The sequence below is a fragment of the Clarias gariepinus genome, chromosome 3, assembly GCF_024256425.1.
Source record: "Clarias gariepinus isolate MV-2021 ecotype Netherlands chromosome 3, CGAR_prim_01v2, whole genome shotgun sequence".
Taxonomy (NCBI): domain Eukaryota; kingdom Metazoa; phylum Chordata; class Actinopteri; order Siluriformes; family Clariidae; genus Clarias; species Clarias gariepinus.
In genome coordinates, this window is record NC_071102.1 from 41699796 (window position 1) to 41727488 (window position 27693).

At 38.5% G+C, this 27693-nt stretch overlaps 2 protein-coding genes across 2 annotated transcripts in view; both read left to right on the plus strand.

Moving 5' to 3' along the window:
• Nucleotides 1-27693, plus strand: part of LOC128518710 (sialoadhesin-like) — a 1187000-nt gene that overhangs the window by 299278 nt on the left and 860029 nt on the right. The window lies entirely within an intron of this gene.
• Nucleotides 9341-25284, plus strand: LOC128518556 (calpain-2 catalytic subunit-like). Its single transcript, XM_053491716.1, has 21 exons — nt 9341-9694; nt 10303-10372; nt 13609-13727; nt 13942-14075; nt 15267-15435; nt 15552-15635; nt 15730-15815; nt 16149-16217; nt 18718-18878; nt 19253-19422; nt 19692-19703; nt 19827-20038; nt 20310-20346; nt 20501-20566; nt 20661-20718; nt 20801-20865; nt 21060-21128; nt 22369-22447; nt 22726-22842; nt 23873-23931; nt 24030-25284. Exons 1-21 carry the CDS (start codon nt 9458-9460, stop codon nt 24051-24053), a joined length of 2097 nt encoding a protein of 698 aa, XP_053347691.1. The 5' UTR covers nt 9341-9457; the 3' UTR covers nt 24054-25284.

The window sequence follows — 27693 nt, forward strand, 5'->3', positions numbered from 1 at the left end:
TCAACACCAGCCACAAGAAGGCTAAGCCAAGAAGGTACTGGATCGGGGCATGTTAGTGAAAAGTTGCTGGGCAGAAAGAAGTATGGAAGAAAAAGGTGCAGGAGCAAGAGGGATGACTGCAACCAAAAGAAGATGGTCAAGCAAAGCCAAGTCAAAATCTTGGGAGAGCTTCACAAGGACTGGAATTCAATTCAATTCAATTCAATTTTATTTGTATAGCGCTTTTAGCAATTTTCATTGCCGCAAAGCAGCTTTACACAGTCAAAAGAATTATTTAAGTTTCTATGAAATGTGAATTTGTATGAATCAAAATGGTCAGTTTGTCCCTGGTGAGCGAGCCGAGGGCGACAGTGGCAAGGAAAAACTCCCTGAGATGATAATAGGAAGAAACCTTGAGAGGAACCAGACTCAACAGGGAACCCATCCTCATGGAATGAAGCTTGAGTCAGTGTATCAAGAGCCACCACAGACAGACGTCTTCAGGAAATGGGCTATAACTTCTGCATTCCTAGTATCAACCAGAGACAATGTCAGAAGCATCTTACCTGAGCTAAAGAGAAAATGAAGTGGACCGTGGTCCAAAGTCGACTTTTCAGAATAAAGTAAATTTTGCATTTTATTTGGAAATTAAGGTATGGAGGAAGAGCAGGTAGGCACAGAATTAAATTTGCCAATCCAACAATACAGACAAGCTGAAGAATTCTATCGAAACAACTCTCAAGTCATCAATAACACCTCAGCAATGACACAGACTGATTCCCTTGTAGTATGTCATGCATTAATTCATGCTAAAGGAGCTCTGACCAAGTATTCAGTGCATAAGTTACATAATTTTCATTTAAAAAGTTGGACAGTTCTGTATTGTAATTCTTTTTTGATTGATCTCAAGTGAAATATTCTAGTATTTTTAGATGCTGGATTAAAAGAAAACCAACAAAAAAGCCTTAAAATATTTTGCTTTATAATTATGATTATGAACTGTGATAGGGTGAGAGTATATATACAGTGGGTATAGAAAATAATTTTTACATTAAATTTAACCCCTTTAAAATAATCATATTTTGTTACTTTGGAGCCTGAAATGAAGACAGTTTTTCTCTTATCAATCTGTATTTACTTTTAACATCCAACTGCTAGAACACCATGTAAAAAAAAATTATAATACAATTGGAAAGAAAAAAAATCACCTCTCAATCAAGTAAAGCTGATCACTTTTTCACTGGCACACAAAGCTTTGCAATACTCTTCTTCGCAGGATTGCTCAAGTTGAGTTAAATTTAAATTTAATAAAATTTTAGTTGTATAGTGCTTTTAACAATGGTCATTGTAGCAACGTAGCTTCAAAATCAAAGTAAAAGTATGGAAATGTGTATGAAATGTGAGAAAATGTGTATGAATCAAAATAATTAGATTGTTCCTGATGAGAAAGCTGAGGGTGAAGGTGGCAAGGAAAAACTCTGTAAGATGGCAATCGGAAAAAACATAGGAACATAGGAACCAGACTCAACAGGCAACCCATTCTTATTTGAGTGATAACGGATAGCAGGAACTCTTTTGCAGTCATAATTTGTGTAGGGCAGCTGGAAGTTCAATATAACAGAAAATCTGCTTAAGTTAATATGAGTCTTCATTATTGGAGGCTCAGATAGACTGTGGGAAACTCCAGTCCCCAACTATTGAGCGGCTGCAGTCACTAGTCCTCAGAAAACAGCTACCTGCATCAGCCAGATTGTCTTCTTGGTAAAGTGGAACCGTCCCCAGTCACCTCACGCATCCCAAGCAGAACACACAGGCCTTCAAGTAACGAGATATCCAAGCAGAAGCGGGCCAGCAGGATGAGTCAGACAGGTCCAGAGGACAAAGGGTGTCTGGATCACTGGCAGCTCAGGAGCTGTCATATATACTGTCACATAATGTATATCTTGTTGCATATTGCAAGCAGAAACTCCAGCAGGACTAGCTATGGCAGCAGAGCTAAAAGGGGAGACACAGAAGGAAACATAGACATGAGCGCTTCTTGTAAAGCAACCAGTCACTTCACTGTCAACAAACTTAAGTGATCAACGAGAGTGGGGAAGACATCATCTAAATTATAATACTGTACGTTCACCATAATACTGTATGTCCATGAGTCCCCCAGATCTAATCCTTAAAGACAAATATATCCACAAAAATACTTGGCTAAATAAATAGGTTTTTAGGTTCTTAAGACTTAAACACAGAGGCTGTGTCTGAGTCCCAAACATTAATTGGAAGGCTACTCCAGAACTTTGGGGTTTTGTAAAAAAAAATTTATCCCCTGTTTATAGGTTTCTCCATGAGCCTTTGTAAAACCTGATGGACATAGGATTAGTGTTTTTTTTTTAGGGTGTGGAAGAAAATCAAAATGTCATCGAGGTAGAAAAATGCAAATACATTCAGGAAGTCTCTCAATACATCATTAATGAGGATGGCAGCTGGAAGATAGCTGAGGCATTGGTCAGCCCGAACTGAACCACAAGATATTCATAGTGGACAGTAGGTATATTAAAGGCCGTCTTACATTCGTCCCCTTTTCGGATCCTCACTAGGTGATAGGCGTTTCTAATCTCCAACTTGATGAAGATCTGTGCATTCTGAAGTAATTCTGATTTTGCATTCTGTGCATTCTGAAGCATTCTGATTTTGATTTTCTTCCATCTCATTTTGGATGGCTGCTCATCAGCTGAAGCTCAATCTCAGTAAAACCGAACTGTTGTTTATCCCTTGTGACTCATCTCCAGGTCAAGACCTTGTGATATCCATGGACAACAACCAAATCACTCCCTCAACCACCGCCCGCAATCTTGGGGTAACCGTGGACAATCATCTGTCATTTTCCCCACACATCGCTAACCTTACTCGCTCTTGTCGATTTCTTCTTTACAATATCAGAAGAATTCGCCCATTTCTTTCTTCACAGGCTACTCAGGTGCTTGTTCAGTCCCTTGTTATTTCAAGACTGGACTACTGCAACTCACTCCTGGCAGGCCTGCCTCTGTCCACGATTCGTCCTCTGCAACTGATCCAGAATGCAGCAGCACGACTCGTTTTTAACCTTCCCAAGTTCTCCCACACCACCCCACTCCTCCGCTCCCTGCACTGGCTTCCTGTAGCTGCCCGCATCAAATTCAAAACACTGATGCTTGCCTACAAAGCCAAAAATGGCCCAGCACCCACTTACCTCTCTGCGCTAATTACACCACGCACTGCACCACGTTGCCTCCGATCCTCCAGCACTGCTCGCCTCATCCCACCATCTCTCAGGGATCGAGGGCGGCATTCATCCAGGCTCTTTTCTGTTCTGGCACCTAGATGGTGGAATGAACTTCCTCTAGATGTCCGTACATCAGAGACTTTGACTATCTTTAAACGACGACTCAAGACTCATCTGTTTCTCCAGTACTTGGACTAACCCCCCCCCCCCCCCCAAAAAAAAAAAAAAAAAAAAAAAAAACTCAGTTGTGTTGGACTAATGGTACTTAGTTATTAACCTAGTTAACCCAGTGTAAGTATGTATCCAATGTTGTTAACATTAAAGCACTTTTTGTAAGTCGCTCTGGATAAGAGCGTCTGCCAAATGCCTAAATGTAAATGTAAATGTAAATGTAAGTAACTCGAAGGAAAAGACATGAGAGGGAGTGGGTAGCGGTTTTCAATGGTAATCTTGATAAGCCCCCTATAATCTGTACAGGGTTGTAGGGATTTGTCCTTCTTCTCCACGAAAAAGAACCCCGCACCCGCTGGAGAAGAAGAGGAACGAATGATTCCTGCCGCAAGAGATTCTGTAATCATTGATCCAGAGCCTCTCTCTCAGAGCGGGAGAGGGAGTATAGTACCCGGGAGAAGGTCAATAGCACAATCGTATGGACGATGGGGGGGGGATAGCGAGACTGAGATTAGCTAAAAACTTTCAGGTGATCGTGGTACTCAGCTGGGACGGGTTGGGACTGGGAGAGGTTGAAGCAGGCTGGGACTGGGAGAGGTTGAAGCAGTCCTCAAGCAGAGAAGGTGGGGACCCTTTGGCAGCAGCGCAGAGACATGATGACAGACAGGAAGTACTTCATTCCAAAACTCTCTTCTTGACCCAATCTATGTGGGGATTGTGTAACTGTAACCATGGGAGACCCAAGACGCGCAGGGCTCTTAACAATCAGCAAAGAAATCATTTCTAAGTGGTTTCCTGAGTATTGCAAAGTGACTGATACTGTGCGGTAGGTGATGGGAACCAGGAAACAACCATTAAGGGCCTTGACAGTGAGTGAGTGAGTGACTCAAAGGCATGGAGGAAATACCAAGGAGGTTTACCAGTAAAGAGGATATTAGTTTTGGTCGGCCAGGGCATACGGTGCATCCATCGGTGCACCCAAAGTTACAGAGGGGCCTGAAGCATGCCCCATTGTCCCATCTTTGTTGGCATTCCTCAGGTGACTTTCTAGTGCTGACCTCAAGTGAACTCCGCTAGATCCATAGTGGCCTGATTATACTGTAACAGCTTACGGCCAGCAGAGGGCGTCTCGGCCTGGGAGAACCAGTAAGTGTCGTTGTAAGGAGGTTGCACACAAATCCACATCATTGAATCCAATTATAGTGTAAATTCAGTAATCGAATGTCGTAGTCAAAAAACAGAAGCAGAGTTCAAAAACCAGAAATCCAATTGTAAGTACAGATCTAGAAGCAGACAGTCTCGTGGTCAGACATGAGCAAAGTTAAAAGCCGATAACCTGACAGCTTTAAATCCAGGAGCAGGCAGTCTCGTGGTCTAAGCAAAGTTCGAAGCTGGTAATTCCAATTGAGTGCAAGATCTGTAGCGCGAAGGCAAAGAAGAAACCAAGAAACAAAGCAAAGTTGTAACCAAATAACTGTGGCAAAACAAACGTGAGAATAAAGGCATAAACTGGACAATAATCTGGCAACAGGTCTTGCAGCGGTTTAAATTAGCGGAGCTGATTAATCCAAATCGGCAACAGGTAAGCTCGAGCCGTGACTGAGGCAGCAAAAAAACAGAGGCGCCGCGGAGCTGGAACAGTTGTGACTTAGATTACTTACAAAGGAGCTTATGTTGTGGGCGAGATCTGCCGTGTTGTGACACATAATGACAAGCAGGCTGCATCCTTTGATAGAAGTAGGCATGGGGGATCATAAGATACTAGCAGAGGTACTCAGGTCACTCAGTTGAACATCCAGACAGTTTGATGTTACAATAGTCCAACCTAGAGGTGACAAAAGCATGAACTAATTTTTCTGCATTGTTTAGTGACAATACATTCCTTATCTTTGATATCTTTAAAACTGATGGTGACTGTTTATGGACTGCAGTGTTCAAGGCATTATACAAATTTTAAGGGGTTTGAGTCTGGGTTCTGACTAGGCCATGCAAGGACATTTACTTTTTTTCTCCTTCAACCACTCAGTTTTGCTGTTTGCTTTGGGTCATGTTGGAAGGTAAACCTTATTCCCATTGAACACTTTCTGGCAGAGGGCAGCAGATTCTCCTCAAGAATTTGACATTATTTTGCTCAATTAAGTTTACTCTATCCTGGCAAGTTCTCTAGTCCCTACTGCAGAGAAACACCCCATAACAAGATATTACCACCTCCATGCCTTAGTGAAGCAATAGTATTATTTGGATAGTGAGCTGTGTTGGATTTTCCCACCAGACATACTGTATTGTTAGTTGTTGTGGATACATAATTAAACTTTCGTCTCATCTGACCAGAATCTTCAAGGTCATGTGGCCTTTTTCTGAGTTTTTCTTGCAGCTCTTCAATACAAGCCACATTTTGGAGAATTTGTGATATTTGGTTCTCATGCACACAATGACCACTCAATTCCTGCAACTGCTTCAGAGTTGCTGTGGGCCTCTAGTTGGTCTCTTGGTAGCCTCTCTGGCCAGTTCCCTCTTGGCTGTTACATGAAGTTTGGAGCTAAGTCCTGATCCAGGGAGGGTCTGTGTTGTTCCAGTTACCTCCCACATCATGATAATAGATTTCACTGTGCTTTTAGGCAGTGACAAAGCCTTTAATTTTTTTGTATCCATCTCCTAAATTGTGCCTGTGCTCAACTTTAACCTGGGGATCTTGTGACACTGCCTTGCCACTTGTAGTTGCTTGATTGCTTCAGGTACACCTTCAGGGACTGATAGGCGTTTCATGCTAAGCTAATCAAAATGACCACAGCTGACGGTTTTGTGTGCCATTGAGAAGGTGATTAGCTTCACCTGATTGAGTTTACAAATTATGTTTTTTTTTCTTCTCTTGACATTGTTTTATCCTTCAATTGAATGTTAAAGGTTGCACTGAGTAAATACATCTAGATAAAACAAAAACTATACAACTTTGAACAGTTGATATTGAGATGTGACTGCTACTTATGCTCTGTAAAGCATTCATAACGGCTCTAATCCGAGGTGCTGTTTGTTAATTGGTAATTTCTGAGGCTGGTAACTTTTTTCCTTTTTTCATGTCACCTGCGATGTTATAATTCCACACGCGCTTCCACCAGAGAATAACATTACGTCATTAAAGCGTGAAGAAGTCGCAGTTTTAATGACGTACAGAACGCAATGCTTCAGGAAATCCGATCTGTCTGTTTGCACAGCAATCACATTAGCGCATAGGCTATCTGATTTATATCTGATTTATTTCGCACATATGAAGGAGGCCTGAAACCGATCTCAAAATATCGGAATGCATGCGTTTTTTTCCTGTTTACGTGGACATTGAACATATCCGATATGTGTCACATATGAGCAAAAAATTGGAATTGGGTCACATTTAACTGACAGTGTAAACGTAGCCTAGATGAACTTCTCTGTAGCAGAGGTAGATTTGGGTCTTGCTCTCCTGGGATGGTCTTCATGAGAGAGTTAGAATGTGTGTGAGGTTCTATAAGAACATTAGTACACTACTAGGTTTTACTGAGCATCCTGCAGAACCATCCACAGTTCTTCTGAGGAATTTGATTCCTTTTTGTATTTTTTCTGAAAAGTTGTCACTTAAGTAATATGCTGCTTTCTTTTCTCCCATAAAAATCCAGAATTTTATGATCGAAAATCAGAAATGTTTTTATATTGACTCAACATAAAGTGGTAACATTTTTTTAAATCTGTAATAAAATTAGTATGAATTATACTGTATGTGTCTCTCTCTCTCTCTCTCTCTCTATATATATATATATATATATATATATATATATATATATTGAACTGCTCCGCCTCCTAATTGGTTTGATCAAGGACACCTGTGGCTGGGTTCCTGTTTGACCTTTTTAAAAGGGGGTATTACAACTGGCCAGGAACTCAGGAGCTGTACGTTGGACTTGATCTTGTTTGGTTGATCTTGACTCTTACAGTCCATTACATATTTATGCATTCACCTAACTCTACACTGCTGATTCTTGACTGTCTCATTCCTTATTGTTTTGTTTCTATTATGTTAATAAACTTTATGTATTATTTGCACTTTCTCATGTGTCCCTGTTTTTGTTGCGCCCTTTTTGAGCCATGGGGCGTAACAAAAAAATATATATACACAGAGACGGGAATCGAGCCCAGACCCTGGAGGTGCAAGGCGACAGTGCTAACCACTACACCACTGTGCCACCACTCTTTGAAAAGTAGTTTGAATTCTCTCCTAAAAGTTATACTATACATAGAGTATGAGATGCAACCCAACATACCAATTGCTATAGTTGTGCAAGCAATGGGACACTTTGCCAGGTCAGATTAGTGCAACATGTTCTTATCATACCCTTGGAGTCTTCAAACCTTCGATAAGATAAACAGTTTCTGAATTAGATATGATTATTGCACTGAATGCACAACAAAGGTATATACTGCATATACTTGTTGTTTTTGTTGTACTTGTGGGGGTTGTTGGTTTTTAAAAATAGGGGACAGTATATATATATATGCTATCTATACTGTATATCTCTTTGTTATGTTTCACTCAAGTGAAGCTGTTAGTGATAAGAATTTCAGCTCTTTTTAGAGAGTCAGTTCTTTTGGCTTGGCTCACTAAAAAGAGTTAGCTCTTTCGGCTCGAGTGGCTCCTCATATTTTTGTTGCTTATCATCAAAAATAATGTACAATTATGTGTAAAATGAATTACTAATGTAAAAAAAACATACCTCACATCAACTGTTTATCATTTATGTGGATAATTATACATGGAGCAGAGTGCTCCAAAAAATAAATGATAAACTACAAAAACAAAGAGTGATGAGTCTAGAGCGTCAAGCAATGTATATGAGGACTTGACAGTTCGATAAGACTGGAATTTTCTACAAGTATACCTGAGTCTCCAATAACTACCTGCACGTCGTAGTAACATCAATTAACATCAACTGTTATAGCTGAACTGGCTGCCACCTAATACACAGTTTGAATGCAGATCAATTTCTGCTCTCTGTTTCACCCAGATAAGGATGGGTTCCCTGTTGAGTCTGGTTCCTCTCAAGGTTTCTTCTTGCCACTGTCGCCCGCGGCTTGCTCACCAGGGACGATCTGATTATTTTGATTTATACAAATTCACATTCCATACGGACTTAAATCATTCTTTTGATTGTGTAAAGCTGCTTTGCGACAATGACAATAGTTAAAAGTGCTATACAAATAAAATGTAATTGAATTTAATATGGGGTAGTATTAAATTATTGTAATGATAATATTATTAATATTATATAAATATAAACAATATAAACACAATGGTCATCACTGGCCTCTATGGTCCCTAGTTGGACTGGAGAGGCTCCTAGATAGATATATCAAACATACATAAAAAGGCACTGAACCCCTGGCAACTGTGCCTGTTAGAAAAAAAAAATCAGTTTATTAAGTCAAACATTTTTGACATTGCCAAATTTACACATTTGCTTTTGCTTTGTAATTAGCGCTCAGCCAATCAGATCGGACTACAGAGGCGCGTGCGAGGACATCAGTAGATCAGTGATGCGTCACAGCGGCCAGAATAAAGAGAGGAAAAAGTACAGAAAGGAGAAAAAAACTCTAAACATCGCTGTTTTCCAAATCACAGTATGTCAGTTCCAAACGAGTCCTTGTTCTGTATACATGTGCACTAGGAAGTGGTTGAAACCCCAGCTTTAACTCCCTACCTAGTGCACTTTAGTCCAGAGAACTGGTGATATTCGGCGAACGTCTTCCTGCTTCTTGTTCGTAACGTTTTATTATAATAATCTGATTCCATGCAACATAAAGTAATAACATATGATAGTCATAGTCTATATATGTCTTAAGCAGTAAACCCTTTTGTATTCACTATGCATTAGATCTTCCTGCAGTATGTTGTATACAGTATGAGAGATGAAGCCACGCCCGAGGGAGGAGAACCCAAAACTTCCTTAAACTCAGAATTCTGTCCACACCGTGTTCTTTGCGTATCTTTTCCCACGGATCCACACAGACACCCACAGGTTCATCATGGCAGGAATCGCGTCCACTTTGGCCAAGAAGCGAGCGCGTGCCGCGGGGTTCGGCACCAACGCGAACGCGAACCCGTACCTGAACCAGAACTACGAGGCGCTCCGGAGCCAGTGTAAGAGCCAGGGCCAGATGTTCTGTGATCCTTATTTCCCAGCTGCGCCGGAGTCTCTGGGCTTTTCGGAGCTCGGACCGAATTCCTCCAAGACCAGGGGAGTGCAGTGGAAAAGACCCGGAGTAAGTAGTGACTGAGTGACCCAAAACTGCGATGTTTGGAAAACTTTTCACGTCGATTGATTAACTACTACTTCACATTCTGGAGCTAAGATTTTTTGGTAGGAAAGTAACTTGTTGAGAATCTGTCGGAGGAATAAAAAATAAAAAAAAGAAAAGGAGAAAAGTCGTGTCATGAACACATCTGAATGTGCACAGTCAAGACCAGGAATGTAATAAGTTTCCAAAAAAAAAAAAAAGTCCTAATTTTGCCTGAGGGGGTACAAACTTTTGCTCCGGATTGTTTTGCAACATTAGTGGAAAATAGCTGCTCATTTCTGACCTACAAATGAAAATCCCTTTTAAATATGATGTCCTGTAAATTTTGATAACTAAATGTTCATGCGTTATATCATTACAGTTAATTAACACTATAACTGTTTTATTCAATGAATGTTTGTAAGTGAGCGTGTACTTAAAGATGGGCGTCAGCCTCTACCCACACCATTGTACAGTCATTGTTGGGCAGGAAAATTGCTCCAGGTGTGTCTACACGTCTGTTTATGTGTGTGTGGGGGTGGATGTTCACATATATGTATGTGTGTGTGTGTGTGTGTGTGTGTGTTTAACAGGAATTGTGCTCCAATCCAAAGTTTATCACTGGAGGAGCTACACGGACTGATATCTGTCAGGGAGCTCTGGGTAAGCCACACTGCAGTGCATTGCAATTGAGGTTACGTTGCCTATGGTTATGTTTTGGCTAACAACATATCTGAGTCAGGAAGTGATGACTCTCTCTCTCTCTCTCTGTCTCTCTCTCTCATGAACACTCACTCATACACACATACCCTCAAACAAATAAGCCGGTAGTTGCTACCCTCCTGTAACCACCTTAACTAGGTTGCTGAACCGGTTCAACGGCTTCTTATAAAATTATATAAAAGCTTCCTTTTTAAAAAAAAATACATGTCAGTGAATAAGCTGATGAAGTAAATATAAAATAAATAAGCTGAATGCAAATAGAGTCAGATTGTAAAACTCAACAGTTCAATTAAACCTAATATTAAATAACAATAAAAGTAAACATACACCAAATTTAATAGTCATCCCTTATATACTGTATTCCAGAGATTTACTTTACAATAGCTCCTGACAAAAATAAATAAATAAAATAATTAAGTGGATATAGACACACCAGATAATTAACGCTTGCACAATATTCACAGATGCACAAAACTAAATTACACAAAGATGCACACAACATTTACAAAATCTGAAGTTGGTTTATATATGTTAATTAACTTAACTTTTAAGTTATATTCGCCACAACCCCAGCAACCAAACACCCTGATCAGTATCATTAGTACCATAAGTCCATCTGCTGTCAAGTCAACAGCTTTGTCTTGTCTTGACTTATTTGTTACGTCCTCCACCCACCACTTACCCAGATTAACATTTAAATATGAATCAAGTAAAATACAGTGGAACTTTGGATTGCGAGTAACTCGGTCTGTGAGCGTTTTGCAAGACAAGCTAAATTTTGTAATAAATTTTAACTTAATAAACGAGCGAGCGCTTGATATATGAGTAGTATGCATGTGCTTTGTCTGCCGAGCATCACATGATGACAACTGAGCCAATGGTTCTTTTCTCTTGTGTGTGTGTGTTTGTGAAAGTCGTTTTACACAGACCCCTCACTCCTCTCGTCTTACTTCAGCTTTACACACAAACACACACACACATACATGCGTGCGTGCGCGCACAAACACACACACTAATGGAAATGTATTTATTATTTTTAGATTAATATTTTGGGTTGTGAAACAAATTAGTTTTTATTATTTCTTATGAGGAAAATTCACTTTGATATAATAGTGCTTTGATACAGAAACATGCTTCTGAAATGAATTATGCTCGCAATCTTAACTGTAAATAAAGTTTTAATGGTTCCTTAAGGGGAGGGGGGATATTGGGGCGGGGCTTGAGATGGGCTAAAAGTAAAAACAAGGTTAATAATAATAATTTTGAAGCTTTACATGAAAACAACATTTAGGTTTGGACTAACAGTCTAACTGGTTAATAAATTAAAATTTTAATGATGATACCTTAATATCATAATGATGTATTTTGTCATTGCTCAAAACAATAGCATTACCATGTAACATAATATGTAAATTACATCCATAATGGATTTTTTTTTATTTATTTTTAGGTTTTGATGCTTTGACAGGTAAAAGAGTAACCTAGCAATTGATAACTTCTGTTCTGCTGATTATTTTTATAAGCACTGTATTGTGGAGGATTTTGAAAGAGAAACTATGGAAAGAAGATGCTATGGAATACACTGTGCTTATGTTTATAAAATGATGTCCTGATAACATTAACTAATACTGACATTTCAAGCTTTCTAATTATAACTACCTGTTCTGGGGTTAAATCCCAAATAGTATAAAATGGAATGTTAGTGCTGTATATAGGGTGACCAATCCCTTGTTCCACACTACAAGTAATGCCCTAAGGATAGAAAGTGTTGTTTATGATGACGTTATGAGAAATGTTTTTGTGCTGAAAGTACTACTGTGACTGCTTTCGCCCCCCAGAAGTTTGCAGGATCACAGTAGTCAGACCTCGTGACATCATGTGCAAAAGGTCTACAGTGCACTGCCCACATTAATGACCTTAAAAGAGAAATACAAAAATATTTGTGTAATTCTAGGCACAGTAAAGTTTCCTGTTCGGAGATGTTTACTTTCTGGAAGGAGTCTCCAGTGCAAGCACTTTGTTCCAATATATTCCAATATTAGGACAGAGGAGCTTGCAGTTTTTGGAGTGACTATAATGCAAATAATGGTACAAACTTGTTTCTACAGCATTAAACGTAATTATTAGTTCTTTTATTGGAAAATTAATCTTGTGGTGGTAACAATTATCCAAATAATGTGTTAAAAAAAAAACAGGTCATTGTTATAATAAGATTCATACAATGATATGATTAACCAGAATAAATCACGACTCCCATAAATTACTTTTCAATAACTTCCATTTTAAAACAGACATAATCACAGTTATTATTGTATGTATTAATTAACCGTTCTAACGATTTTCAATGCAGTATTAACAGGCATTTTCAGCAGGTGATCATATTTCACTTACACAAAAGTTACTGAGGAAATATGATCCGTGTGTCAAGAAGGGCAAAAGAAAGCAAACATGCACACACAATCTATAATCCCTAGTATGTTCCTTTAGGCTTTAACGCAACAGCATCAGGATTGGCTCATCTGTAAGCCCATGTGATTTTGTCACTACAGCCGACTGTGCAAGCATGCAGCATGATTTGCATGTTTTTAATCCACCAATTCTCAACATAAGGGATAAAGACCAGGTTTCAATGTTCACTCTTGAAAAAAAATAAAGTCAGTGTCCTTTCTCAGACACCATCATCCATCAGAATCCAAACTTTTTAAGAGACAGAGACGCCCAATGCTGGACTCGAAAGTCCTAGAAATTTACAGTCCCACAAACAGCGGAGAGTCTGCTCATATATATTTAGCAATTTAAGCCGAGCCAGAAACAGAATGATTCAAATGTTATAAATTGATTTGCATTTCAATTACTTATTTTATAAACTGAAATGCAAATCTATTTATAACATTTGTATAATGTGCTTTTTCTGGATTTTTTTGTTGATATTCTGTCTCTATCCTTTACAATACACATCTGATAAAAATTTCAGACCTTTTATTTATTTTCAGTGGCAAACTTAAGAACTAAGAAGACAAAATGTCCTTAAGCTGCTTGATAGAGTAGACATGGGGCGGTGATGATATTGTAGTACGTCGCAGGTGATGGATTTTTGCACTAAGTTGTATAACTGATTCTTGTCTAACATACAGTTTAAATCATGTAAGTTGAGGTTTTCTGTTTCTGTCTCTCAGGTGACTGTTGGCTCTTGGCGGCCATCGCGTCTCTGACGTTGAATGAAGATGTGATGGCCAGGGTGGTCCCCAGCGGCCAGGATTTTGGTGCTGGCTATGCTGGAATTTTTCACTTTCAGGTATTCATGTAAAACAATATAGAAATTCCGTAATATTTGTCTAAGACCGTCTCTTTACCTTCTTGTTCTTATAGCAGGGAAAATGGGTGGATAAAAATAAAATAAAATACATTTAAAGAAAACATTTCATAACACTTTTATTCTTGATGGCAGTGTTTTACTTAATTTTCTTCTTATTATTATTATTACTTTTTTCCACACTTGCTGTCTTTAGTTCTGGCAGTTTGGTGAGTGGGTGGACGTTGTCATTGACGATCGCCTACCCATGAAGGATGGAAAGCTGCTGTTTGTCCACTCAGAAGATTGCTCAGAGTTTTGGAGCGCCCTGTTGGAAAAGGCCTACGCTAAGTGAGTGCATCATTGCTTCTAGGCATCTGGGAGGATGTAAAACAGGACTATCAGAAACAAGTTCAAGACTGCTTCGTGTCTCCCTTCTTTCTTACACAAATTGATCTTTACCAGTAATATTAACTAACTAGTGAGCTATTTAATTAGAATGCCAAACTGTCCAGTGAATTTGCCTTATATGGTGTCCAATCACCTCCATTAGTGGAGCAGCGCTACTTCAAAGCCTTCCTAGATTGCCCTGGATCACACAACCAAACATCCAATCAAAAGCAGTTGTACGGTAAAGGATGTGTGACGTTAAACCGGTGCATTCTCTTGTAGTTGCAGGTTCTTTTGCCTTATGCCAACTAGTGTATTTATAACATGAGAATTTTGGTTTCGCTACCTGTGCCATCATGAAATTCAATATTTTTTGATACTTTTCAATACTTTCTTTCTGAGCCAGACGAGCTAGACTTCTGTGGTTAAACCAAAGGGTTAGAAAAGTTCCTGAGTTCCTGAGAGAGCAGATTCGGCTGGTTTTAACAGGATAAGATATACTGTAGAGTAGGAGTTGACTGCTGCTCAAGCCTTAATGCCGCTCATGTTACAAACACATTCAGGGTTTTTCCTGCTGTGTCACAAACACGTCACTAATGTCAGCGCTGTGCTTTAAGAGACTGATCCTTATTTAAGATACCATATAGACATGTGCATAGAAAAATTATCAATTATTTAAAAATGCAGGTACTGTTATCAACAATTTCTTTTTTTTTTTTTTTTTTGGGACCAAATGCCAATTCTAGCTAGAACCTCACAAGCTTCGTTCTTTGAAACAATGCGGTTGAAATTCTTTTTCTTCTCGTCCACAAGATGATATGGCTTTTGTGATAAAATTCTACATTTTCTGTTGGCCTGTTAAGAGTTCTCCTTGTTAGCATCTCTGCTACACCCTTAAGCCCTACCATGTGATCAAGCTACTTTGAATTCCATTTAGTCAATGGCAAAGAAAAAAAAGACTTTACAAAAAGATGGATTTGGTCTGCGGATTGACTGCAGTATAAAACATTTTTTTCAGTACAAAAAAAAAAATAATTTTTGGGAGGAGTCGATTATGACTTACGTTTTTAAGGAATTAAAAAAACTTAATTGCTGAGGAATTAAATTCTGTCTCTTGCCCCATCCTTCATTTGCTTTTTCCCCTCCCTGCAGGGTGAACGGCTCGTACGAGGCTCTGTCCGGAGGCTCCACCACCGAAGGCTTTGAGGATTTCACTGGTGGAATTGCTGAGCAGTACGAGCTGAGAAGTGCACCACCGAACATGTTCCAGATCATCCAGAGAGCACTGGCGGCTGGATCACTGCTCGGCTGCTCGATAGACGTGAGCGCTGCTTGTACACACTCTTCTCTTAGACTTTTTCTAACCAGGGCTGGCTGAAATGATCTATTTATGCACTGTTGCACTGTGTGTGTGTGTGTGTGTGTGCACGTGCGTAGATCACGAGTGCTGCTGATTCAGAGGCCATCACTCGACAGAAACTGGTGAAGGGACACGCCTACTCGCTGACGGGGGCTTTTGAGGTACAAGCAAAATGATATAAGTGGTTTTGACAGTTTAACATTCATGTGTGTGTGTCTGTGTAACATTAACCTGTGTGTTGTGTTTTGACTTGAGGTAAATTACCGTGGTACTCGGGAGAAACTGGTGCGCATGAGGAACCCGTGGGGTCAGGTGGAGTGGACCGGAGCCTGGAGTGATGGGTAAAACATACCACACTCGTGCAAACCCACATACACACATGCAGAAAATTACATTTTATATCATAAATAATTTTGTACTCTGATTATACTATACTCTGAGTATAAGTACTTATTTATAAACTATTATACATTTTTTACTAAAAACATATACAGAATAGTATTAATAAAATATTTTCTGGATCAAAATCACTTAACTTATATAATAATATAACATACATGATGTAATAACCTTTTAGATCCAGTACAAAGTCTAGACTTTATTCATATTCTACATAGCATTTAGCAGGATGTTATAATGTTTAATAATACTTCTCACTGTTCTTGATATCGCAGCTCGTCTGAGTGGAACTCTGTAGATCCTTCGGAGCGGCCAAATGCTAATGCTGAGGATGGAGAGTTTTGGTAATGTTAGCTCTCATGTTAAAAATCTAATCTTAAAAAAAAAAAAACAAGAAGAATGTGTTAAAAAAAAAGTTAAAAGACTGCAAGTCAAAACTGGACCCAGTGGGTCTACAGCGAAGGTCTACAGGAAAAACAACTGACATTTACAGGATACTTCAAGCTCAGTACGGCAGAGGTGGGTAGAGGAGCCAAAAATAAAGTAAGAGTAGCTGTACTTTAAAATAATATTACTCAAGTTAAAGTAAAAAGTAGTCAACCAAAATATTACTAAAGTAAGAGTAAAAAATAGATGGTGGAAAGATACTCAAGTACTGAGTAACTGCTTGACCGAGTGTAGCTGAATGTAGCGGAGTAAGAGTAGCGAGAGTGGTTTCTTCTTCACAAATCTACTTAAGTAAAAGTAAAAAGTATGGTGCAGTAAAACTACTCATAGAAGTAAATTTTTTTCAAATAGTTACTCAAGTAAATGTAACAGAGTAAATATATCTCAATATCACCACCTCTGTAATACGGTGATGAGAGACTTAGCTGCAGTAGACATTTAAATAGTGCAAAAGTTTTAAAGATGGTGAATGATGATCCCAGCCGAGGTGGCTCTAAGCCCACTGCAGTCGTTCCCAAAAACAAATTAAGAGTGTGGAACACCTAATCTTTGAAAATCGACTGATATTTTGTTACCAATGTATATCTTTGTGAACATCCTCTCAGTGTGAACTGTACACACGACCATTCACCAACACCACTTGCACATTACAGGAACTCGGCTGGAAGTTATTGCCACATTCCCCCATACAGTCATGACCTCACTTCAAGCCATTTCCACATTTTTGGGCCATTAAAGGAGTTCTGGGAAGGCCAGCGTTTCAGACATGAAGCTGCCAGAAATAATGAGAAATAAAGGGAGCTTTTAATCTGCCCTGTCAAAAGTTCCAAGAGAACTATAGGGCATTGCCAAGAGAAAGATGAGACATGAGACCGAACAATGCAGAAGAGCTGAAGGCCGCTATTGAAGCATCCTGGTTTTCTATAACACTTTAGCAGTGCCACAGGCTGATAGCTTCCATGCCACGCCGCATTGAGGCAGTAATTGCTGAAAAAGTGGCCCAAACATTTACATTTACATTTAGGCATTTGGCAGACGCTCTTTAGGCATTATCCAGAGCGACTTACAAAAAGTGCTTTAATGTTTACATCATTGGATACATACTTACACTGGGTTAACTAGGTTAATAACTTACACTGGGTTAACTAGGTTAATAACTATTAATAACTAACTAGGTTAATAACTAACTCTTCCAACACAACTGGGAAGAGGTTGTGGGTTTTTTTTGTGGGTTAGTCCAAGTACTGGAGAAACAGATGCGTCTAGAGTCGTCGTTTAAAGATAGTCAAAGTCTCTGCTGTACGGACATCTAGAGGAAGTTCATTCCACCACCTAGGTGCCAGAACAGAAAAGAGCCTGGATGAATGCCGCCCTTGATCCCTGAGAGATGGTGGGATGAGGCGAGCAGTGCTGGAGGATCGGAGGGAACGTGGTGCAGTGCGTGGTGTAATTAGCGCAGAGAGGTAAGTGGGTGCTGGGCCATTTTTAGCTTTGTAGGCAAGCATCAGTGTTTGGATTTTGATGCGGGCAGCTACAGGAAGCCAGTGCAGGGAGCGGAGGAGTGGGGCGGTGTGGGAGAACTTGGGAAGGTTAAAAAACGAGACGCGCTGCTGCATTCTGGATCAGTTGCAGAGGATAAATCGTGGACAGAGGCAGGCCTGCCAGGAGTGAGTTGCAGTAGTCCAGTCTTGAAATAACAAGGGACTGAACAAGCACCTGAGTAGCCTGTAATGAAAGAAATGGGTGAATTCTTCTGATATTGTAAAGAAGAAATCGACAAGAGCGAGTAAGGTTAGCGATGTGTGGGGAAAACCAAGTACTGAGTACATATGCATACTTATACTATGTACAATTCTTGTTTTATTGATTGCATGCAATATTCTAATTTTCTGAGATGGGTTTTCATGAGCTGTATGCCATAATCATCTCATTATGACAAATCACTGCTTAAACTATCTTGCTTTGCATGTAATGAGTCTATCTCGTTTATTAGTTTCACCTTTTAAGTTGAAAATGAACCGAAATAAACAAACTTTTGATATTTTTTATATTAAATTTTCTCGAGTTTCACCTGTATATCTACTATAAATGCAATGAATTGTTTTAATAGATTTTTTTATGTTAAATTTACATGGAATTTATTAGGGTATAAAAACAATCTACATATTTTTAGCGACTACCAGAATATTGAATTATGTAAAAGAAAAAATCAATTGTTTTTAGTATCACTGTGGCACATTAGAAAAAAAGAAAATTAGAGAACAAAATTACCTAAATTCGAAGATCTTATGCAAAATTATGATGCTCATAAACAACATAGCCATACCGTGTGGTGACTTTTTTTTTTTTTTGTTTGAGGTCATGCATGTCTAAGTCATATACTATGTTCTTGCATAGCATGGCATTTTCCGAGTTCTTGAGGCAGTACTCACGGGTCGAGATCTGCACCCTGACCCCAGACGCCATCAATAGCGACCAGGTCAAACCGTGGTCCGTGACCAACTTTAACGGGACCTGGAGGAGGGGCTCCACAGCCGGAGGGTGCAGGAATAATGCTCGTAAGTGCAATCTCAACTGGCTCACCTTGGGGCTTATAATTAATATCAGCAATTAGAAGAGATCAAATAAATTAAATCATTCACAGCAGTAAGTCTCCTTGTTCAAGCTTGTCTAGACGTTTTATCCAAAATTTGGTATAATACAAACATCTGAAGCTTTTTGCTTCCATAGCTTAATACTTTTGACATAACAGTCTCTATACAGCATTTAACACACATTTTTCAGAGCGAAGGGTCTACCATCTGAGATTGAATTTTGTTTTAGTCTTTTCTTGCATCTCCAATGAGCGTCCACATTAAAACGAGCATGATGTCACCAGTCCTGTGCGATCCTTTCAATTGCTTCTGACTTTCAACCCGATTCACTTTTGCAGAAACGTTCTGGATGAACCCGCAGTTTGTTATCAAGTTGAACGAAGAGGATGATGACCCGAGTGACAACGAGATGGCCTGCAGCATTGTAGTGGGTCTGATCCAGAAGAACCGGCGCCGTTTAAGAAAAGAGGGACAGGACATGCACACTATCGGCTACGCCATCTACGAGGTCAGAGGGAAAGGAACAGTTCTCGTGTGTCTCTGGAGTGTATACCAAATAAATTTAATGTGGGGAAATTGGGCAGGGGCCAGGGGTGGATGCTCAAAGCGTTTACACAATACTATATGTGTGTGTGTGTGTTAGGAAGATGGCTTGGGCTGCATAAGTAGTGTGATTCCAAATTTTAAGGAAAATTGGGGACAAATTTATAATCTGGTATCAAATATGAGGTTGTGTGAATGTTAATCTCATATATTTTTTTTTCTGCATTCCCACAGATGCCTCCACAGGTAAGCGCACTAATAATATAATAACCAGCTACTACTTATGTAGAATTTTTCATACCTACAGCGACGTTTACTTTCAACACTGTGCATTCCCTGCATTTCTGTTTGAATCTATCACTCCACCAGTTCCAAGGCCAGACCAACGTGCACCTGGACAGGACCTTTTTCCTGACACACGCGCAGAAAGCTCGCTCTGAGACCTTCATCAACCTGCGCGAGGTCAGCACGCGGTTCAGGCTGCCTCCTGGCGAATACCTCGTCGTCCCCTCAACCTTTGAGCCCAACAAGGACGGTGACTTCTGCCTGCGTGTCTTCTCTGAGAAGCAGCAAGAAACACAGTAAACATTTTAAATCCCTTTTCACAGATTAGCATTTTATGTGTGACTGCTAATCAGCTGTATGTCAGTATGAATGAATAACTGAATGAATAAGTACATACATTTTTTTATAAAAAATGCTTTGGCAGTGAGTGTATAGTTGTATTAATAAATGAGGGAATTGTGTGGATTAATATTGTCATCATTATTATTATTATTAATATTATTCAGTAATAATGCAGTTGATGTCATGTACCTGTACATTTTTACTAACAGCAGTTTCCCCTGGCAGGCGGTGCGATGATCCTGTCGACGCTAAATTAGTAGATGTGAGTTTGATTTCAGAATTATTTTGTGTTATAAGGTTAATTGTAGTAGACTTGATTAAAGCTCATAATAAAACTTAACCTCAAAACTTCAAAAATAATTAAAGATACTCTGAGATTTCTGGAAAAGCTGACCTTTTTAAATGCTTCCTTTCAGGAAACCGTGCATGACGGTGAAGTAGATGCAAACTTCAGGTCCATGTTCATGAAACTGGCAGGAAGTGTATGTAAAGAGCTTTGGCTGCTTCTGAATAATATCTAGTTGTTAGCTTTTAGTTGTAGATTTCTGTTGAAATCACCCATCTGTGTGTTCTCAGGATCAGCTGATTTCTGCTACGGAGCTCAAAACCATAATGAACAGAATCATTGCAAAACGTATGTATGCTTTTAGTATGCTGTTGAACTAATCCTAATATAGGCGGACTTTGTCTTACTCGATTGTGTTTTGGTTTTTAAGGAACTGACATTAAGACTGACGGCTTCACCACAGACACATGTCGCACCTTGGTCCATCTCGTGGATGTATCCTCATTTCAACGCACTCAGTCTGGAGTAGTGTTGTCATAATGTCATGCCATAATAATAAACTAGTCTGAATAAATTCCTTAAGGTCATCATGGGGATTTGTAGGAAACTAAGTTCTCTTGGTCCTATAAGCAATTTTACCTTCTTATATGTGGCTGTAATCTTGAATATTTCCCTTGACTGACCATCAGGACAGCGGCGATGGAAGGCTTGGCCTGGGTGAATTTGCCACATTGTGGAAGAAAGTGCAGAAATACCTGGTAAGATCAGTGTTCATGGGTTATTTAAGTTATGCACAAGTCTGAACAGAGTGCAGTTTCATATATTAAGTTAAAAGTGACCGGTATTTTCCATACACATAGGCACATCAGAAGTATCACAGAGTAATGTTGTAATCAGACTAGCTTGAAAACACTGCTTTAAATGATGGACAATCTATAATTTCTGCTAAAGTACCTTAAAGCTCCCTGAAATGTGTTTTAATGTTCCATCTGAAATACAACTTGGATTTGGAATTCTGGCTACTTGATTGGTCTTCAGTTTCACTCCTTTTCCAAACACATTGATTCAGTGTCTGCCTAGCCAATCAGAACACAGGGACATCTATTTTCACGACCTTATCAGGTCTTTCCCACCCATTTTCAGGCTTCTCCCACTCTTATTTCTGACAAATAAATGATGAGCCTTAATTTCTGAGGACATCTTCAATACTTAGTGATATAAAAGTTTAAATACAACAGAGAGTTAAAGAAAATGCTAATTAGCTGTTAGTAGTTAGTTGCTAACCACTTTAACCATTTTGGTAAAACCCTAAGAAATGGTCCAGTCATGACCTTATAACTTATTAGTAACCCCACTTGCCAGTGATCCGAACCCCCTCTGCCCTCTGGACCTGTCTGGCTCATTCTGATGCTCCACTTCTGGTTGGAGATCTTGTCACGTGGAGGCCCTGTGTGGTCTGTTTAGGATGCAGGTTGAGGCCCGATGTGGTGTGCTTGGGATGTGGTGACTGAGGATAGCTGTTCTTTGAGTTCCTTGACTTGTGACTGCAGTCCCTTAAAAGTTTTTCCTACAATTTCCTACAGTTTTGTACCTGAGCCTTCAAAAATTAACTGGACTCCATATGAACTTAAACATGTTTCCTGTTATAGTGAACTTCCAGCTGCCACTCAGTATGACTGCAAAATTCCTGCTATCTGTTATCACCCAAATTAGGATGGGTTCCCTGTTGAGTCTGGTTCCTCTCAAGGTTACTTTCTATTGCCATCTCAGGGAGTTTTTCCTTGCCACTGTCACTCTTGCCTTTTTCATCAGGAACAATCAGATCATTTTGTTTCATACATATTTGGTATTCATTTCCATAATTTTATTTTGATTCTGTAAAGCTGCTTGTGAGAATGACCATTGTTAAAAGTGCTATACAAACAAAACTAATTTGAATTGAATATATAGAGCATTCGTTAGAAGCAACTCATTACTATATTCTTATTGTTCTTTTAGCAAATCTATAAGGAAAATGACCTGGATGGTTCCGGGAATATAAGCACAACAGAGTTTCGTATGGCATTGACAAAAGCTGGTAAGTCAGGCAGCAACCCACATCAGTCACAAGACCTCTATTCACACGCTCATCTGCTCACTCAACACTTAACTGTCTGCTGTTTCCCACAGCAATACATAGAGTTGCAGTAGAGCCAGAGTGCACAAAATGGAGTATAGAACTATTTTATAGTTTTTTAATATTAGCCTTAATTAATCAATGGATACCTTCTTTGTTTGACATATTATGTGATATCTCGTTATACTCTCATACTCCAAATATATATATATAATATAAGTTCTCTTTATTTTGGACAGGATTCACTCTGAATGACACCATCTACCAGATTTTGGTGGCCCGCTTCGCTGGTACTGATCTGACCATTGATTTTGATGACTATGTGGCCTGCCTTATGAAGTTGGAGCTGATGTTCCGTAAGTAAAGTCCTGAATGCTGCAATGGGAAAAGCAACCCAGCCTGTCCCAAAATATTGCCACAAAGTTGGACTGTCTTTGATTGCTGTAATAATGGAATGAATGTCCCACAAAAAAATTACCAACATGACTGAATGCGGGTCTTCCCTTCTAAAGTAATTATTACTATTATAGGCAAAGTGTTGCAGGGGATTTTATAAAGAAATAAAGGGCCTTTTTTTTTCTTACTCTCATACATGTGGTCTGTTATGCACAATCAAAAGTCCTGGTTTGACCTCCCTTATAAAAAGAATGGTCAAACTACCTGCTGTAGAAACAATCATGAATGAGTGAACTACCATAGGTTGTAGAATAGCCATAAACCATAAACACACTACTGACTAGCCAAACAATCATTGCTACAAGGATTACAAGTCTGCCGAGTTTACTGCACTCTCTTATCCTGTTCAGCTAGCTTGTTTACAATAGTCTGCACTTTTTCTGCGCTAGCCGCTAACTAGCTTAAATGCTAGCAAATGGCTATCACATGAAGCAGCCAAAAAATGCGGTTATGACTAGGGTTGCCAACTGTCCCGTATTTTAATACTAAAACATCTGGTCCGTATTAAACCGATATGAGGTGCTTTTTGGTCAGTATTTTTGAGACTCAAAGTGAAATCTACGGCAGAGAAATATTACAGGTTAGACGATTAAGTCAGTCAATGGATTAAAGGAAACCCCTCCGTTCTTTCAGCCTGTCTGCCTAAAAATAATAATACGTACATACACACATGCTATATACAACTTTTTACAAATTTCAAGTTTAAATTGTTTATATTATATACTATAGAATGATAAATTAATACACGAGGGGTGTTCAAGTCAAACAAGAATTTCTGGTGAAATTTATCATGAATGAAGTCGTACAACTCCCTGGTTTTACAGTATATACAGTACCTTCTCTATTGTAAAACATTGTTTAGTGTTATGATTGGCTAATTTCTGAATTCCCCCATGACCGCATCTTGTGATTCTCTTCCCTATTTTTTAGGAATGTTCCGAAAGATGGATGCACACAACACTGGTTTCTTAGAGGTGGACTTTCAAACGGTTAGTTTGCTTCATGTTTCGTATGTATATATATTATATTATATACTGTATTTGGTATTTGTTTTGTCTAAACACCGTTTTCTCTCTTCTCTCCACAGTGGCTGTGTTTAACTATGATCTAAATGTCTCCAGCCTGAGGGCAGCAGACGATCTAAGAGTCTCCACTTAAGCAGGACTCTTAAGGCAGGCATCAATGCATAAGAACTCAGTTTAAATTTTTTGGTGTGTGTGTCTACAGTAGATTTAGTTGGAAAGTTAAATGTGTTTTATAATACTATATACCTTGAAATAGCATGCTGTTATGGGATTTTTAATTATGCATAAAACATAAAACCATTGGTTCTCAACACTGGTTCTAGTGCACATTTTAGTGTTTTTCTGGCTCTATCACACCCACGTCAATTAAGGGAAGGCTGTTAATTACCTGATTAGTTACATCAGTTGTGCTGGGAGCTGATAAACAACTAAAAAGTGCAATTTCGGCCAAGGGGTTGTCCAGGACCAGGATTAAGAAGCACAGGCTTAAGCAAAAAAATACTATAGATTGTATTTTTAAATAAGATTATTTCTGACTGCTTTGTTGTTATATATATTTTCTCAATTCTGAATTCCTTTTTGATTTTTATATCAGGGTAAAAGTTGGGCCAAATATTCATTGATATGATGGTGTTGGATAATTTAAATTCAGTTCTTTTTTTTTTTTTATTTGGCTAAAGCATAAGGGATGGATTGAGGAAACATTAGGGCTGGCAATACTATAAAGCAAAACATTAGTCTTTTCTCAAATACTATTATATGAAATATGACGGTTCCTTTTTTCTGTCTTATTTTACATTTTTAAAGTACCCCCTGAGGTTTTACGTTTAATATACAAGTTCCGGGGAGCATCAGTTTATGCCATTGTTCTGTCATTTTTTTTCTATTGTTCCAGAATTTCCTACCAGTAACAAAAGTGTGTAGTTTTCCATGCTACTTTTTTAATATTGCCTATCTAAAGTTTTGAATAGGTGTATTACAGCAACAAAATATTGTACAGTTTTATCGTAACATTTCCTGACTAGTAGGACTTTGTTGTTAACGTTATCTAAATGTATTCCCTACCACGTTAACACTGATAGCACTTTCTGACACGTTGATTTAACCTATCCGTCAATGCACTAGTCAACTGTAAAAATAACCATGCAAATAAAATAACTTTTATTTTTAACATTTTATAAATTACAGGTGGAAATAATGTTATGCTTAATGATGATTATTTGACCACATTGTCATTTATTAAAGACAAATGTCAGTCTTACCATGGGAAAAAGTATGTTGTGAACAATGAAAAATAAATACTTTTAAATGCTCTAATGCAGTGTTTCGAGTATTCATCAGGAAGGTTTCAATCAGCGTCCCAGGGAGAGGAGGAGAGCAATTTCATGTTTTCAGTTATAGTCAGCAGTGAGACTAAGGTGACTTTTAATTTAATCCCTTGGCCTTTGTCTCTTAAAAAAATAATAAATAATTTTAGGCTTTTTTTCCTAAGAGTCGCCACATTGGATCATTTAATCCGCAGGGTTTTATGTTGGATGCCCTTCCTGTCACAAGCCTCTCATTTTCAGAACATCCAGAAATCTGGACAAGTTAAATGTTAGAGGGACCAAAAAGCAAGACCATTTGAAATGATCTGCTAACCTACAAACTTTTACCTGAGAAATACATTCTATAATTGTTTTTTTTTTTTTTTACATTTTCCACACAAAATATTTTTTAGGCCATAAAGACTTCTATTCCTGAACTCTGCAACTACAGACTGTCAGTCTTGAATTTGTTCTTGGACCTGTAAATAAAATAATGTATTAAGTCAATGATTATAGGCATGGGCGTCGCTAGGCCATTTTTAAGGGGGCTTTAGCCCCCCTAACATTTGTACTCAGCCCCCCTAAAAATTCTCCAAAAACTTCACACAAACTGCTGGTCGCCCATCGTCCCCTTTAAATTTGATATGAAAGCGGTGACAGACTTCGGCTCCTCCCCATCTATCAGCGGGTCTTCAATTCACCATCAAAGAGCGAGGATTAAGGCAAGGTGTGTGTTTTTCGATAAATTGTTATATCTGCACCAGTTCAGTCCTTTCTCATAAATACAGTTTACAAAATGTCATGAGGGATTAATCAGTTAAATCTTCGCTGTGTTCACCTTCATCACACCAGCTGTTTCCTCTAGTGAACATGAAGCCCTTAATACACACTCTATAAACCTATAGTCTACTTTATAAAACAATCATTCCGTTGCTGTACAATGCATATGGCATTAACTACCATAGAGTTATGTACATGAATGATTAAAAATAGTAACAGACAGCATTCAGTGCACTCGCTTTAACTGCATAGCAGTGTGATTTACAGAGATAGAAAAATCCTGTTTTTTGTAATAAATATTGTATTGAATTAAATAATGTCCCAAATCGTAAAATACATTTATTAGTCTTGGAGAAGGTTTTTTTTTGTCACTTTGATTTAGAAAAAGTTACTTTTTTTGAGGAATAGAAACAAAAAAGAATGATATTAAAAAGGTGCTTTGTTTAATTACATTATAACAATGTTTGTCTATATTAATGAATTTGAATAAAATCAGCTATAATATTTTAAAGGGTTGAATAGAGAACCTACTGTCTTATTTATGTAGCTAAAACACTAAATGAAACTGGATAACATGATGATCAAAGTTTTAATATTTATATTTAACTGTAGATGGAAGGTTTTTCAAGTCACATAAAAAAAGATGTTCTATTCTTACCTGCTGCTCATTTGGAGACCTACTCCCATGTGAGTTGAAAACCTTCCATCTCCACTTCTCTGTTCAGTGATACCCAACATTGATTGAAATCATTGCATCAGAAACTATTTTTCACTTTTTTAATGTCTGCCAGTTTCCAACAAAAAGCAGCAGTATTGTCAAAGAATTAACAGACAAATGTTTAACATTATTGGCTCCCACACAGTTTATTCCATTGTCCAGTCTCACAGGTGTGTTATTTATATTGCTAATCAATGTAAGTTTAAAGGTATATAATGTTTTCTGGTTACATTTTTCTGATTGGACCTCTACATAGAAAAATGTTTATACGGTAAACAGTACTGATTCTGAACAAGCCAAATATGTGTAAAACATCTATGGGGGCTGACTGAGCCCCCCTTAGCTGAAAATCCTAGAAACACCCCTGCTACAGAGCTTCCTAGATACATACAAACATAGATAAAAAAGGCATCGACCACCTGGCAACTGTGTGTGTAAGAAGAAAAAAAAAACATTAGTTTACTAAGTGAAACATTTTGCTACACTTTTGCTTTATAATTAGCGCTCAGCCAATCAGATCGGACTACAGAGGCGCGTGCGAGGACATCAGTAGATCAGTGATGCGTCACAGCGGCCAGAATAAAGAGAGGAAAAAGTACAGAAAGGAGAAAAAAAAAACTCTAAACATTGCTGTTTTTCAAATCACACACGAGTCAGTGTTCTTTATACTGTATACATGTGCACTAGGAAGTGGTTGAAACCCCAGCTTTAACTCCCTACCTAGTGCACTTTAGTCCAGAGAACTGGTGATATTCAGCGAACGTCTTCCTGCTTCTTGTTCGTAACGTTTTATTATAATAATCTGATTCCATGCAACATAAAGTAATAACATATGATAGTAATAGTTTATATATGTCTTAAGCAGTAAACCCTTTTTTATTCACTATGCATTAGATCTTCCTGCAGTATGTTGTATACAGT

What these genes read in the sequence shown, in the direction of transcription:
- LOC128518556 (XM_053491716.1), top strand. Translation starts at nt 9,458, where the DNA reads ATGGCAGGAATCGCGTCCACTTTGGCCAAGAAGCGAGCGCGTGCCGCG. An exon ending in TCGACGCTAAATTAGTAGAT is followed by an intron (nt 20,347 to 20,500) that starts GTGAGTTTGATT and finishes GCTTCCTTTCAG; the next exon opens with GAAACCGTGCATGACGGTGA. An exon ending in GAAGTTGGAGCTGATGTTCC is followed by an intron (nt 22,843 to 23,872) that starts GTAAGTAAAGTC and finishes CCTATTTTTTAG; the next exon opens with GAATGTTCCGAAAGATGGAT.